The sequence below is a fragment of the Haematobia irritans genome, chromosome 5 (assembly GCF_050003625.1).
Source record: "Haematobia irritans isolate KBUSLIRL chromosome 5, ASM5000362v1, whole genome shotgun sequence".
Lineage (NCBI taxonomy): Eukaryota > Metazoa > Arthropoda > Insecta > Diptera > Muscidae > Haematobia > Haematobia irritans.
The window spans coordinates 72,950,911-72,967,381 of NC_134401.1; the positions used below are offsets into that span (position 1 = coordinate 72,950,911).

The 16,471-nt window shown below is 30.7% G+C and overlaps 1 protein-coding gene across 1 annotated transcript in view; it reads left to right on the forward strand.

Annotated features, from left to right (window-relative positions):
- The window catches only part of Elk (Eag-like K[+] channel), a 1,103,641-nt gene that overhangs the window by 1,019,766 nt on the left and 67,404 nt on the right, over window positions 1–16,471 (forward strand). The window contains exons 12-14 of the mRNA XM_075312997.1: window positions 5,561–5,641; window positions 5,708–5,803; window positions 5,859–6,012. Coding sequence (XP_075169112.1) covers window positions 5,561–5,641; window positions 5,708–5,803; window positions 5,859–6,012 — 331 coding nt within the window. The remainder of the gene's footprint in view (window positions 1–5,560; window positions 5,642–5,707; window positions 5,804–5,858; window positions 6,013–16,471) is intronic.

The following is a 16,471-nucleotide window of genomic DNA, read 5'->3' on the forward strand; positions in this document are numbered from 1 at the left end:
TATTATTATTATTATTATTATTATTATTATTATTATTATTATTATTATTATTATTATATTATTATTATTATTATTATTATTATTATTATTATTATTATTATTATTATTATTATTATTATTATTATTATTTATATTATTATTATTATTATTATTATTATTATTATTATTATTATTATTATTATTATTATTATTATTATTATTATTATTATTTATATTATTATTATTATTATTATTATTATTATTATTATTATTATTATTATTATTATTATTATTATTATTATTATTATTATTATTATTATTATTATTATTATTATTTATATTATTATTATTATTATTATTATTATTATTATTATTATTATTATTATTATTATTATTATTATTATTATTATTATTATTATATTATTATTATTATTATTATTATTATTATTATTATTATTATTATTATTATTATTATTATTATTATTATTATTATTATTATTATTATTATTATTATTATTATTATTATTATTATTATTATTATTATTATTATTATTATTATTATTATTATTATTATTATTATTATTATTATTATTATTATTATTATTATTATTATTATTATTATTATTATTATTATTATTATTATTATTATTATTATTATTATTATTATTATTATTATTATTATTATTATTATTATTATTATTATTATTATTATTATTATTATTATTATTATTATTATTATTATTATTATTATTATTATTATTATTATTATTATTATTATTATTATTATTATTATTATTATTATTATTATTATTATTATTATTATTATTATTATTATTATTATTATTATTATTATTATTATTATTATTATTATTATTATTATTATTATTATTATTATTATTATTATTATTATTATTATTATTATTATTATTATTATTATTATTATTATTATTATTATTATTTTATTATTATTATTATTATTATTATTATTATTATTATTATTATTATTATTATTATTATTATTATTATTATTATTATTATTATTATTATTATTATTATTATATTATTATTATTATTATTATATTATTATTATTATTATTATTATATTATTATTATTATTATTATTATTATTATTATTATTATTATTATTATTATTATTATTATTATTATTATTATTATTATTATTATTATTATTATTATTATTATTATTATTATTATTATTATTATTATTATTATTATTATTATTATTATTATTATTATTATTATTATTATTATTATTATTATTATTATTATTATTATTATTATTATTATTATTATTATTATTATTATTATTATTATTATTATTATTATTATTATATTATTATTATTATTATTATTATTATTATTATTATTATTATTATTATTATTATTATTATTATTATTATTATTATTATTATTATTATTATTATTATTATTATTATTATTATTATTATTATTATTATTATTATTATTATTATTATTATTATTATTATTATTATTATTATTATTATTATTATTATTATTATTATTATTATTATTATTATTATTATTATTATTATTATTATTATTATTATTATTATTATTATTATTATTATTATTATTATTATTATTATTATTATTATTATTATTATTATTATTATTATTATTATTATTATTATTATTATTATTATTATTATTATTATTATTATTATTATTATTATTATTATTATTATTATTATTAGTATTATTATTATTATTATTATTATTATTATTATTATTATTATTATTATTATTATTATTATTATTATTATTATTATTATTATTATTATTATTATTATTATTATTATTATTATTATTATTATTATTATTATTATTATCATGATTAATTTTTGCGTTTTACAGTTATAACGGATATTATTCTTTATTAAAATTCCTGTACATTAATCTTCTTGTACAGGATATGCTTAAATAAATAAATATTTATCAACCGATAGCATAAACGTAGCTGTTGGCTAGGGTTACTCGAATTTACTCCCTATGTGGGCTAATCATTCATTTACTCCTCAGCGGATTAGAGTACTCTTGGCGAAGACTTACATAATTCCCGGAGTACTATATGGTTCCGAACTCTTTGCGAACTGTGATTCAGCCAGTAAACGTAAATTGCACTCCTTTTCCAATAATGTGACCAATTATATTCATGGATTGAAACGCCATAAATCAACATTTCAGTATTCGAAATCTTTATATGGTGTTTCCCTCTAAGGTCTAATGCTCCTGAAATCTCTAATTTTTTTGCACAAGATAATATACAAAAAAACCACCACCATACTTATTGTAGAAACTCCCATTTACAGGATTTAACAGAGGAAAGAAATTAATACCTTTTCCACATCGTTTCTGAATGCCAAGTTTTAATATTTGTCGTACGTCTCTGGAACTCTCGTCCACATGAACTGCAAACCACCAGTACCGCGTTAAAGTTTAAGGACAAACTTTTAGAATATTTTAAGCAATTATGATTGTTTTTTAGAAAATAATTAAAATTTGTTAAAATTCACGATTATGCTAGTGTTAGTTTTTCATCATTTTTTTTTCTTTATTTTTTCTTCATTGTTTTATTGTTTCAAAATTGTGTGGGCATTAATTAATTTATTTATTGGTTTGTTTATATATTGTACTCTTAAATTATTTCATAATTTCTTCCAATTATTTAATAATATTCCATTGTTAGCTTTAAGATACTACACCCAGAAAAAAGTGACCCCTTCCTTAAGTTAAAATGAACTCATTGTGAAGAAAGTTGAACTTCGTATAGCGCCAAAGACATTTTTTTTTGTTTGAATGATGTGATTTTCATATATGGAATGATTTTATTGAACTTTTTTCATTCATTTGGACAAATCTTACATATTTGTGGTAAACCTTTTACTTCAAATTTAGATCTGCTTACCTTCGTTTTTAAATACAATTTTATGTATTTGTATAAGCATGTTTTCTTCAATAAAAGACATATTTTATTAATATATTAAATACATTTATTTAGAATCGACTGACCTTGAAATATTAAAACACATTTTTTTCTTCTTCTAGTACCTTTCACTTTGAATAAGTTGCTGCCTACACTCAGAAAAAAGTGACCCCTTCTTTAAGTTAAAATGATCTCATTGTGAAGAAAGTTGAACTTCGTATAGCGCCAAAGACATTTTTATTTGTTTGAACGATGTGATTTTCGTAGAAATTAGGTATAATGCATTCAATATATTAGTTAACATTTTCCTATATTTATGTACCACTATACTACAGAATGAAAAAATTTAACTGATTTGAATTCATATATGGAATTATTTTATTGAAATTTTTTCATTCATTTGGACAAATCTTACATATTTGTGGTAAAACTTTTACTTCATAATTAGAACTGCTTGCCTTCGTTTTTAAATACAATTTTATTTATTTATATAAGCAATTTTATCTTTAATAAAAGACATGTTTTATTAATATATTGAATTTATTTATTAAGAATCAATAGCATCGACTGTCCTTGAAATATTAGTTTATTATTCCACTATTTCCAATTTCCATGTGATATTATCAACTGTAAAACGCACTTTTTCTTGTACTTTTCACTTTCAATAAGTTGCTGCCTAACGATTTTGTCCTCCTTTTACAATGTCAATACCTACAAATATAAAAAATGATAAAACATTTTTGTTGCAAAAGATAAGCGTCACTGAATATTACCTGATAATTGAAGATTCCAAAATGAAGACAAATGAAAGGGTTGTTATTCTGCTGATGTATTCTTTCTTTATACACCATCACGCACATTGTGAGAAAAACGAACATTTTTCTCACTAATTTAAAATAACAAATATTTTATATATTTTGTTTGTTTTTTTATAATATTATTTTACTATATTATTTTTTAACAATCTCTCCGTATACCATAATTCCAACTAAAAAAACAACCCACGCGCAAACACATCGATTACATCGATGACAGGTATCGATTACAGGTAGATAAAAGAAATGTAGGAAATTTTCCTATATTCTAACAAGTGTGTTTCCTTAAGTTTTGAAAGGATTGAATACTTCTTAGTACGAATGAACTAAAATATTTTTCTATGCTAAGTGTTATTCGTATGTATGATAAGCTTTCTGTAATAAAGGAAGTCAGAATTATCATTTTATAAGAAATCTTTCTAAATTTGAGGAAACTTGGTTTTAGTTCGGTTTTTGTTTATTTTTACGAATGCTTTGTTATCAGTGAATAAAATTTTCTTTTTCAGTAGTAAATTCTTATACTCAGCGAAGAAAACAGTATTAGTAAAATGCCATGCCATATTCTAGTTAATGAACTATTCCTAACTGCTTTCAGTTTAGGATTTTTTTACTGAAACAAGTAAATTTTATTATTTCACACAAAAATTTAACTGAATGGAAATAAAATGGCTAAACTAAATTGATGAACATCCTTTAGTTTCGAAGACACTTTTTTCTGGGTGTACTTTTCGGAGTTTATCCTCGTACTGTAATTATAAGAATTGTATGTTTTTGTGTGAGATTTAATAACCCAGCAAAAAAAGTAGTGAACATGTTTTTTTGTTTTGTTTTGGATCCGGAAGTGGTGCAAAATTGGCGCAGGAGCGATGATTTTAACATGGGTTTGTCATAGGACGGATGTCCACCATTTCAACGGCCGTTGCACTGAATTTGCATCACTTCTTAAGGTGTGATGCGAAACCAATGATTTGGATGTGAATAAAGAAATTTTGTGATATTTTGACAAATAAATAATTTTTATTTTTTTATGACTTTTTATGCATTATGTTATTCGCTTGTCTGGAACGTTTGACATCAAATATTTTCAAAAATTCGTAATTTTTCTAGAAAGGATTTAGCTTTTTTTCGGCAAAATTTAAATAATTTGCGCTACTTTATTGATTTTAATCTTTTTTTAACCCATTTGAAACAATAAAATTTTAAATTTCCCATTAAAAATATGAAAAAAGCGAGATATAAAAAATTGACTCCAATGAACTACCTGTGCAGTTAAAATAAAGGACATCTTTGGGAGAACATTTTCGGAAGTGCTTTTAAAGTTGTGCCTTAAGAAGAACTTCCAAAGTTTTTTGCTGGGTAATAATAAAAATACGAATACAAAAACGGCTTAATATAAAGAGTCGAAAGACTTTTCTATTTTTGAGCGCTTTTTAGCTTTGTAGTCGCATACAAGAAGTCAAAAACTTTAAAGACGATTTATTAAATTTTGAAGATGTTTTCAGAACTATTAAAGCCAAGTTGACCATTGGACAACAACATTTTCTTTCAAGTAATGATACCCATTTTTATGTCGAATCACATAACTATAAGGGGAAAACGTCTTCATTGAAAAGTTTATCGACTTTTGGACTAGGAAAATAATGAGGCTTTTATGCTAAGATAATTTAAACAAGTTTGGGTTGATTTTTTAATTTTGTGCTTTGCTTCGCACAAGGTTTAATTTGTACATTTGTATTTAAACATATTAACTTTTAGGCATATACTTATGGCGATGCCAATGGTAAACACTTTTTTATTTCAGATGCCTAAGGAATTGAAGCAACGAATCGAAGATTATTTTCAGACATCTTGGTCTCTCAATCATGGAATTGATATATACGAAGTAAGCAAATTTTATTTAATTTATTATATATTAAGTCTCTATTTATATTCATTATTGCAATCATAGACGTTACGTGAATTTCCCGAAGAACTCCGTGGCGATGTGTCTATGCACCTACATCGAGAAATTCTACAGCTACCAATTTTTGAAGGAGCGTCGCAGGTAGCTTTAACGTAATAAAAAATATAAATCAACATTAATTTCTAATATATAACAGGGATGTTTAAAACTACTATCACTACATATAAAAACAAATTTCTGTGCTCCTGGTGAATACTTAATACATAAAGGGGATGCTTTAAATTATATATACTATCTTTGCAACGGTTCTATGGAAGTAATGAAGGACGAAATGGTTGTCGCAATTCTCGGTAAGTTTAATGATATATGATTATCAGTTATTAAAATGTCTTGTATTTCGGTTTTGCATTTGGTAGTGAACAAGTGTAATTTAAGAGGTGGCCTTTAGGGCGTCCAAAACCGACACCGGTTAAACGGGTAACAAGGTTCAATTACGCAATTCGAAAGCGGATAGCGAAAAACTGGAATTTTCGGTTAACCGCGGTTTTTTCCATCGATTAACTGGTTTTCTGCATTTCAATTAAATTTCTACCTACTTCGTCATATATTTCTTCGGATAGTCGAATTTTTCTTAGAGAGATGCAGAAGATGAAAATCACGTGAATACTTACAACAGTTTTTCACTAAGAAGCACAAAATAATCTTTGACACAAAACGAAATTTTAGTCAAACGAAATTCCGCTTTGTTGTCCTTTTTTGAGAGCAAATAAATCCGAATTAATTAGAAGCGTTGTGACAATTGCCTCGACAACTACCATCAGTAATCGAATAGTTCTATTGTCATATATGTATATAATATTTATTTATGTTTCACAAAAAATAAATCAAGGGTAGCAACGTAACGACATTAAATTTTTCTATCACACTGGAAGTACAGCATGAATTAATCCTTAGTTTGTTTTAAAATGTAAATTTTTGTTGTTGTTTTTTTTTTTAATAAAATAAGTGCTTAAAACTCATTTTCACAAATTGTTTTATTTTCGGTTTTAAGCGTTTTCGAGCAAAATAAAAACCGGGTTTTTAAAAAATTTATATTTTCGAATAAACCAAAACCGACTATTCAAAAAAAAGGTTATTTGGATAAGCGTTAATTTTGTGCAATTTTGTTCACTAAAGGATTCATATCCTGTTTCCGTACATAGAACGAAGGTTAAGCTAAGTTATGGCTATTATTAACAAAGGAGCATTGGACGGTATGATTCCATGGCAAAAATGGGGGAAATTGAGAACGCGATGTCTGGTGTCTACTCAGAGGTGCGAAAAAAGTTTCCCAGACCAAGTCGTCGACGGCAAGATGCTGGATGGTATAAAGCTGCATTGATGCTAATTGGTGAAGTTTGGGAAGGAGCCGCTTTGGAGTTAGTCGATAAGAAAGACATACCGGCTAAACCTGGAGCACATGCATGGATACCGGTAAACCCTCCTGATCCTGAGTCAATACTAGAGAGACTAAAAGAATGTAACCCAGATCTTCCAACCGCCGATTGGAAGGTTGGTCGTTTGGATGAGGTGGATGGACCAAGACGACATGCGGTGTTTATATTAAACATAGAGTCGTTGCCACATCTAGCCCAGACCCAAGGACGTGTAAGTTATGGCTTTCATGATATCCATATGAAGGTATACAAAAGCGATCAGCCAAAGGATTCCCAAACGGACAAACCTCCGGTAGAGTCGGCAGTGAAAAAATCTCCTAGCGAAGCCGAAGGAGACATAAAACCTGCAGACTATGGCGAAAATCATATGCGGGAAGTTTCTACAGGCCCAAACCTCACCAAAGCTGACCCGCGGATTGTTGCGAGAATTACCGAGATCTGTGAAGAGGAAGCCCTTGATGACTCAATTGAAGCGGCTGATGTGACGGTGGTGGAAAATTTGGATGGTTCTACGGTTCCTCCAGATAAATCTTCACCATTGGAAGGCCGCTTGTGCTGCCTTAAAAGTTCTCCTGATGAAAGGAGACATAGATATAGTTCTTATTCAAGAACCATACATATATAAGAACAAGATCTGTGAATTAAGCACTCCGGGTTGCAAACTTTTGCATAATACCGGTAACGATATGAATCGAGCATGTATAATTGCTAAAAATGAACTACACTTGTTTCTGCTTCCTTCATTGAACAATGCAGACACTGTCGTAGCCAGTCTAGAGATATCCAAATGCGAATATTGGGTATCTTCGGTCTACATGGGACATGATAGGGAGATGCCACCCTGTGCCGTTAAGACCTTAGTTGAGGAGTCACCAAAAACAAAGACAAAATTCATTATGGGATGCGATGCAAATGCACATCATAGTATTTGGGGAAGTAGTGATACTAATGCAAGGGGAGAGTCGCTAATAGAGTTTATTTTGCGTACCAACCTGGTAGTTTGCAATAAGGGAGATGCACCAACCTTCGTCACTAAAAAAAGGCAAGAGGTTGATTGACTGTTCGTACTTCAAAGACCATATTTCCGCCAAATGTTAGGAAAGCTGATTGGAATAGTTATAGGGAATCGTTCAATTTGATGATACCGGAAATGCCAGAGACAAATATGAGCACTGTGCAAGATGTCGAACACGCAGTGGAGCGGATTACTAAGGCCTTCAACATGTCACTGAAAGCTGCTTGCCGCCATGGTGGACTACGGAGTTAAGTAATATGAGGAAATCCTGCAGGAAGCTCTTTAACAAAGCAAAGTCCACTAGAGCTCCGGAGGATTGGGACACTTACAAGATGAATCTGAGAGCATATAAATGAGAACTGAAAAGGTCTCAACAAAACTCTTGGGATGATTACTGTAGCAGTATTGATAATACGTCAGAGGCTTCCAGACTACGGAAGGTACTAGCATCCACTAACACCGCTCCAGGTTTCATTAAAACATCGGAGGGAAAGTGGACAACGTCCAGTGAGGAGACGTTGGAGGTACTTTTGGACACACACTTCCCTGGAAATCAGACGGTTGAACCATGTTCTGTCGGTGTAACAGGGGCTCAGCGGTCATTTCCTATCGAGGAAATTGTGTCGGAATCTAGAATAAAATGGGCTTTAAATAGCTTTGGACCATTCAAATCCCCCAGACCTGATGGAATTACTCCGGCGGAATTACAAGTAGTGGCTGAAAGAATTATCCCCTGGTTGACGGTGATATATACACGATGTGTAAACTTAGCATATATTCCAGAAAAGTGGAGGGAAACAAAAGACGTCTTCATACCTAAAACAGGAAAAGCCTCTCACTCGAGTGCGAAGGATTTCCGACCAATCAGCTTATCCTCATTCCTACTTAAGACCCTGGAGAGGAAGATAGAAATGTATCTTAGAACTAGCGTGGATTCAAGTTTGCTCTCGAAACGACAGCATGCATACCCGAAGGGCAGGTCTACTGGACCGCATTGCATGAACTAGTCAGCTTTATTGAAAGCTCACTATCTGTCAAAAAATACACAATCGTGGCGTTTCTAGACATCGAAGGGGCGTTCAATAATGTCCATCCGAGCTCGATATTAAATGGACTGACATCTCTGAATGTTGATCCAGGTATACTTAGGCTGGTAGACGAACTTTTAATAAAGAGACGTATTTCAGCCACACTAGGGTAAGCAAACATACAAAGGTATGTGAGCAGAGGCACTCCCCAAGGAGGAGTTCTATCACCTCTTCTTTGGAATGTTGCTATAAACAACCTTCTGGTTTCCCTAAAAAAGAAAGAATAAAAGTGGTGGCATACGCAATGATGTGGCGCTAGCAGTCAGGGGAAAATTCCCATCCACAATCAGAGATATTATACAGAGAGCTCTTCGGATGACTGAGAAATGGGCGAAAGATAATGGTCTTGGTGTAAATCCAGCAAAGACAGAATTAGTCATGTACTGCAATTTAGACAAAGTTCAGCGTATGGCGTGTTTGTGTATCTCAGGCGCATTCAGCAACAAATTCCCTTAAAGTCATTCTGCATCTATTGCCTTTAGACATTTTGGCTAAACAGTCAGCTGTAACAACGGCTGTGCGGTTGCGCGAGCTATCGCTGTGGTCGGAAAAAACTACGGTCACAGTTCGGTCCTCAAAATAATGCCAGATGTGCCAAACGTAGTGGATTACACTTTGGCGACAATATCGAGTCCACTTTTCGACAAAAAGTTTGAGACTCTAATCCCCAACAGTGAGGCGTGGGTACACAGACTCCGGGGAATAAAGAATATATCGATATATCAAATTGGATGGACAAGTGGGTTTCGGAGTATATTCTAATGATCTGGAACTTCGAATAGCGAAAAGATTACCTAATCACTGTAGTGTTTTTCAGGCTGAAATATTGGCAATAAGAGAGGTGGTGAATTGGCTGAGAAGTAATGTTCCAACAAATATTGGCATTAATATATACTCAGACAGTCAACCTGCAATAAAATCCTTAGACTCTGTGTTCCTTAACTCGAAAACGGCCATAGACTACCACAAATCTCTCAACGAGATGGCTGAGCAGTACAATATTCACCTAATATGGGTGCCTGGCCATAGGAACATACCGGGGATCTGCGAAGCAGATGTGCTAGCAAGGCTAGGAACTACCTTACATATTCCAGGGGAACTAGAATCTGTTGGTATGCCTCTGGCCCCCTGCAAGCTCTTACTGCGTGAGAAGGCTGTTATGATGGCCAATATTCGATGGGAGAATTGCAAGGGTTGTAACGACACCAAGCAAATATGGCCCGTTTGAAATGAGTATTTTTGAGTATTTTTCTTTTTATTCCGCCGGTGGTCATTCCTTCGTTGCATTTGAATAAAGTTAATCTTTCAGCTCTTGGTTCTCTGCCTATGTGTCAAACAACTTACAATTGACAATTTTAAGGTTATAAGTACTCAGTATCGTTTACATACCAGCGCTATTTGTGTTCCCTTCAGTTTTTATACCCTAAACCATATAGTGGTCAGGGTATAATAAGTTTGATCGGCCAAAAAATGTGCCTACCAGAAATATTGATTTTAGACCCCATAAAATATATACCGATCGACTCAGAATCACCTTCTAAGTCGATCTAGCGCTTGGTGTCCGTCCGTCCGTCTGTCCATGTATTTGTTGTTCACAGGATTTCGGTCGCAATTATTAACCGTTTTTGATGAAATTTGGTACAGGGAGTGTTTTGGGCACAAGGACGAACGCTATTGAATTTGGAAGAAATCGGATCAAATTTAGAAATAGCTCCCATATATATGTATCGCCCGATTTCGACAAATGGGGTCACGTTGCGCGTTTTTTCAAACGAATCGTCACCAAATTTGGCAAAAGGTAATCTTTTCCATCGTCCTTCAAGTCTGAAAAATTTCATCCAAATCGGTTCAGATTTAGATATAGCTCTCATATATATGTATCGCCCTATTTTCCCAAATTTGGTCACAAAACCTTTATTTATCAACCGATCTTACTCAAAGTTGGCTATATATAATCTTCTATAGTACTAACTGTATGTGCAAAAAATCATCGAAATCGGTTCAGATTTAGCTATAGCTCACATATATATGTACCGCCCGATTTTTCTAAATTTGGCCATAAAACCCTTATTTATCAACCGATCTTACCCAAATTTGGCTAAATGTAGTCTTCTATAGCACTAACTATATGTGCAAAAAATCATAGAAATCGGTTCAGATTTAGACATAGCTCCCATATATATGTATAGCCCGATTTTCCCAAATTTGGCCATAGAACCCTTATTTATTAACCGATCTTACTAAAAGTTCGCTAGATCCAGTCCTGTATAGTACTAACTATATGTGCAAAATTTCATCGAAATCGGTTCAGATGTAGATATAGCTCCCATATATGTATCACCCGATTTTGAAAAATTCGCCCCTAATAACATTATGTTTGACCATACAGGCCTCATTTCTTAACTGATCTTACTCAAATCTTGCACATGGTAACCTTTTGTGGTATTAATCAAACCCGCAAAATATTATGCAAATATTATTATGGTTCAGATTTAGATATAGCTTCCATATATATGCATCGCTCGATTTTCCCAAATTTGGCCAGAGTACTCTTATTTATTAACCAATGTTACTCAAATTTCAAATTTTGATGTACTAGCCGACCGTACCTATACGTACTTGTAGCTCTTACATAAGAATATTGCTCGATTTTTACAAATTTGTATTTATTACCCACACTAATTTAATGATTTTCTCTTTTTTAATAATGGGCTCAATATTAGTGGCATACTAACTCCGTAGGCGCAATATCAACACAGCCAGTGTTGCTAGAAGTAGGGTAAATTCCCTATATGTAGAGTTTTTCTAATATTTAGCGTCTTGTAGGGACGTAGGGCCACAATGTAGGACATTTTCACTCAACACAATTTGTAATAATTTTTACATTTTGGTGGCTCTAGAGGAGGAAATTAGAAGCCGGCAAGGCTTGATCTTTAACAATGTATGGTAAACTTTATTCCTGTAGAAAATTTTGTCAACATTTTATTTCTATAGAACATTTTGTCAAAATTGTATTTCTATAGAAATTTTTTTTTTAAATATTATTTCTATAAAAAATGTTCTCAAAATCTTATTTCTGTGGAATTTTTTCTCAAAATTTTATTTCTATAGAATTTATTGTCAAAATTTTATATCTATAGAAAAATTTCTCACAAAAATTTGTTTATAGAAACTTTTCCAAAATTTTATTTTTATAGAGATTTAACAAAAAAGATTACTAATTTGGCTAGAATTTTACCAACTGTGGCAACCGTGGTGGTAATACAAATTTATATTCTAAGTTATATACGTTGCATATTCATGTTTTAAGATAATAAAGAACTTAGAACCATTTTTGTTTTGTAAAATTTTTTAAATTTAACGAAAACAAGTAAGGAAAGACTAAAGTCGGGCGGGGCCGACTATATTATACCCTGCACCATTTTGTAGATCTAAATTTTCGATACCATATTACATCCGTCAAATGTGTTAGGGGCTATATATAAAGGTTTGTCCCAAATACATACATTTAAATATCACTCGATCTGGACAGAATTTGATAGACTTCTACAAAATCTATAGTTTCAAAATTTAATTCGGCTAATGCACTGGGATGGAACACAATGTTAGTAAAAATATGGGAAACATTTAAATCTGAAGCAATTTTAAGGAAACTTCGCAAAAGTTTATTTATGATTTATCGCTCGATAAATATGTATTAGAAGTTTAGAAAAATTAGAGTGATTTTTTTAACTTTTTATAATTCAAAGCGATTGGACTTATATTGCGACCTAGACTTTGATCACAAAAATGTGTTCACAGACAGACGGACGGACGGACAGACGGACATGCTTATATCGACTCAGGGAACCACCCTGAGCATTATTGCCAAAGACACCATATGTCTACTTTGTCTCCTTCTTTGTGTTACAAACATATGCACTAACTTATAATACCCTGTTCCACAGTGTGGCGCAGGGTATAAAAATATAGTAGGGAAAATTGTTTGGGAATGTATGGGAAAGTAGGGAATTTTTTTTTGTCCTTGTAGGGTAGACCGAACATTTTCGCTGGCAACATTGACTATGAGCTATAGTCAGATTGACGCAAAGCACCCATAGACATGTTCCCCTTAATTTTCTTAAATATGCAACTGCGGTTTATCTCCCAAACCTATATGTTACCCCACAAATGCTTATGAATACTAATTCTGTAATGGTGGTTTAGAGTATGATATAGTCGGCCTCGCCCGACTTTCTACTTTACTTACTTGTTTTTTTTTTTTTTTGTTGCAAATTGACTCCTAACACTGAACTCAGATCACACCTTATGTCAAGCCCATGTTAAATTCATCGCTTCTGCCCCAATTTTGCACCACTTCCGGATCAAAATAGAACATATTCACTACTTTTTAGCGGCGCTATTTTGCTGTGTAGTTTATTTTCTAAAAGTATCCGTGATCCGTGCCTTTATTCTAAGGGATGAAATGATGGGATTCGATGTGTTTAGAACCCTATATTGTCCACACGACTGGCTTTGCGCGCATGGACTAATCTTTCTTATTTATATACTTTATTTCTGCTGCATCGTCTCCAAAAACTCCAAGTGGAAGGATAGTATTTTGCATTATGTCATCCGATCCGGCTGAAATTTGGTACATGGTGTAAGCATATGGTCTCTAACAACTATGCAAAAATTGGTCCACATCGGTCCAAAATTATATATAGCCCCCAATAAACCGATCCCCCGATTTGGCTTACGGAGACTCTAAGAGAAACAAATTTCATCCGATCCGGCTGAAATTTGGTACATGATGTTAGTATATATTCTCTAATGACCATGCAAAAATTGGTCCATATCGGTCCATAATTATATATAGCCCCCATAGAAACCGATCACCAGATTTGACCTCCGGAGCCTCTTGGAAGACCAAAATTCATCTGATTCAGTTGAAATTTGGTACGTGATGTTAATATATGGCCTCAAACACCCATGCAAAACTTGATCGATATCTGTCCATAATTATATATAGGCCCCATATAAACCGATCCCCAGATTTGACCTCCGGAGCATCTTGGAAGAGCAAAATTCTTCCCATTCGGTTGAAATTTGGTACGTGATGTTAGTATATGGTATCCAACAACCATGCAGGAATTGGTTCCTATCAGTCCATAATTATATATAGCTCCCATATAAACTGGTCGCCAGATTTGACCTCCGGTGCCTGGTTGAAATTTGGTACGTGGTGGTAGTATATGATATTTAACAACCATGCCAAAAGTGGTCCATATCAGTCCATAATCATTTATAGCCCCCATATAAACCGATCCCGAGATTTGCCCAGCAAAAAAAGCGTCGCCAAAAAAGTAATGAAAATGTTCTTTTTGGATCCGGAAGTGGTGCAAAATTGACGCAGAAGCGATGAATTTAACATGGGCTTGTCATAGGACGGAAGTCCTCCATTTCAAGAGCCGTTGCACTGAATTTGCATCACTTCTTTAGGTATGATCCGAATTCAATGTTTTGGATGTACATTAAAATATTCTGTGATATTTTGTCCAATAAATAAATTTTATAATTTTTTATAATTTTTAATGGATTCTAACGCTTGTTGGAAACGTTTGACCTCAAATATTTTCAAAAATTCACAAATTTTTCAGATTGCATGTAGCATTTTTATTCATTCATTTTATGAATTCTTACTCTATTTGCAACCTATTTGAAACAAAAAAAGTTAAAATTACCCATTAAAATTATGAAAAAAACCAAGTTATAAAAATTGAATTAAAAGAACTTCCTGGGTAGTTAAACCAAAGAACATCGTTGGGAGTGCATCTTCTGGAAGTGCTTTTAAAGTTGTGCCTTTGGAAGAACTTCCAAATTTTTTTGCTGGGTGGTTTTGGAGCCTCTTGGAGGAGCAAATTTCATCCGAGTGAGTTCAAATTTGTGGATGACAGTCTTTCGTAGAAGTTTCTACGCAATCCATGGTGGAGGGTACATAAGATTCGGCCTGGCCGCACTTACGGCCGTATATACTTATTTAATTTTCTATTGTTTTATCACAATTTTGAATGCCAAATGGAGTATAAATTAAAAAAAGCGAATATGACAATGCAGTGGACTGATCCCGCATTTCAGACTTGTTTGTTTGGTCTCAAATATTGTGATTTTGTAGTTCCTTGCCTTAAGAAATTCGTTCGAGGTTGCACCACATATAGGACACGCTTGGTAGAGTTTGTGCCTGTGAGGACATTGAGTGTAGATGGGTTTTAAAACATTTAAAGCCCATCTACACACAACAAAAAGTGAACTCTCTATTTCACTAAAGCCAATTTAACTTTATTTTAGTTCATGGAATTATTATATATGGAGAAAGTTTCCTTTACTCTAATATTTGTTTGCGTAAGTTAGTTAAATGAACTAAAAACGGGAAAAAATTATACACAAATGAAGTAAAAAGTTTTACTAAATTCGTACTTCTCACAAACTAGTTCATTATTTCTTTAAATTTGTAAATTGTACTAAAAATGCGTCCATCATGATTTTTTTTTATTATTTATATATTCATCTTTATTTACCATTTGTTCAGACAATATTTACAAGGTTACGAGATTTTATATAATATATTACAGCGATTGAGACTTTAATATAAGTTTAGATTTCTTTTCATTGGATGTAATGTTCGTAAAGGAAAAATTAGGGAAAACCTTTATTTGATTGTAAAGTAAGATGTCAAATATAACTGAAAAAATGTACGTATCATGAACTTCGTATGTCACTAAAGACTTTCTTGCAATTTTGAACTCCAATTTTTTCCTTCAAACTAACATACAAAATTTTCTTTAACAAGTGAAAAAAATCAAGTATGTCTAATAAATTTTCTTGAATTTGTCGAAAATTTTTTATTTATTATTGTGATATCGGTGTGATGTCAGCGTTTGTAATACTGTTTCGATAAAATTTTCTAAATATATTAAACATTTTCTAAAATTAACCAAATGTTTTCTTTCTGGTCGGTTCACTGTTTTTTCAGTGTATTGCTGTTAAAAATATACTAAATTCTAAATCAACTGTATTTCCTTCGATTTCTAGCACCATAGTTTCTAGTTCAATTATTTCTTTTCGAATGCAGAAGCTTCCTTCAAAATTACCTCCTTCATTTCTTCAATGAGTTCTAATTTTAAGGTTTGGCAAAATCTTGTTGATTGTGGTGTTCGGTTGCTCTAAAGCGGTCTCCCGATGAATCTATAAGACGAAGAGGAATAATGGACGTTGCAAATAAGGAGTTTTC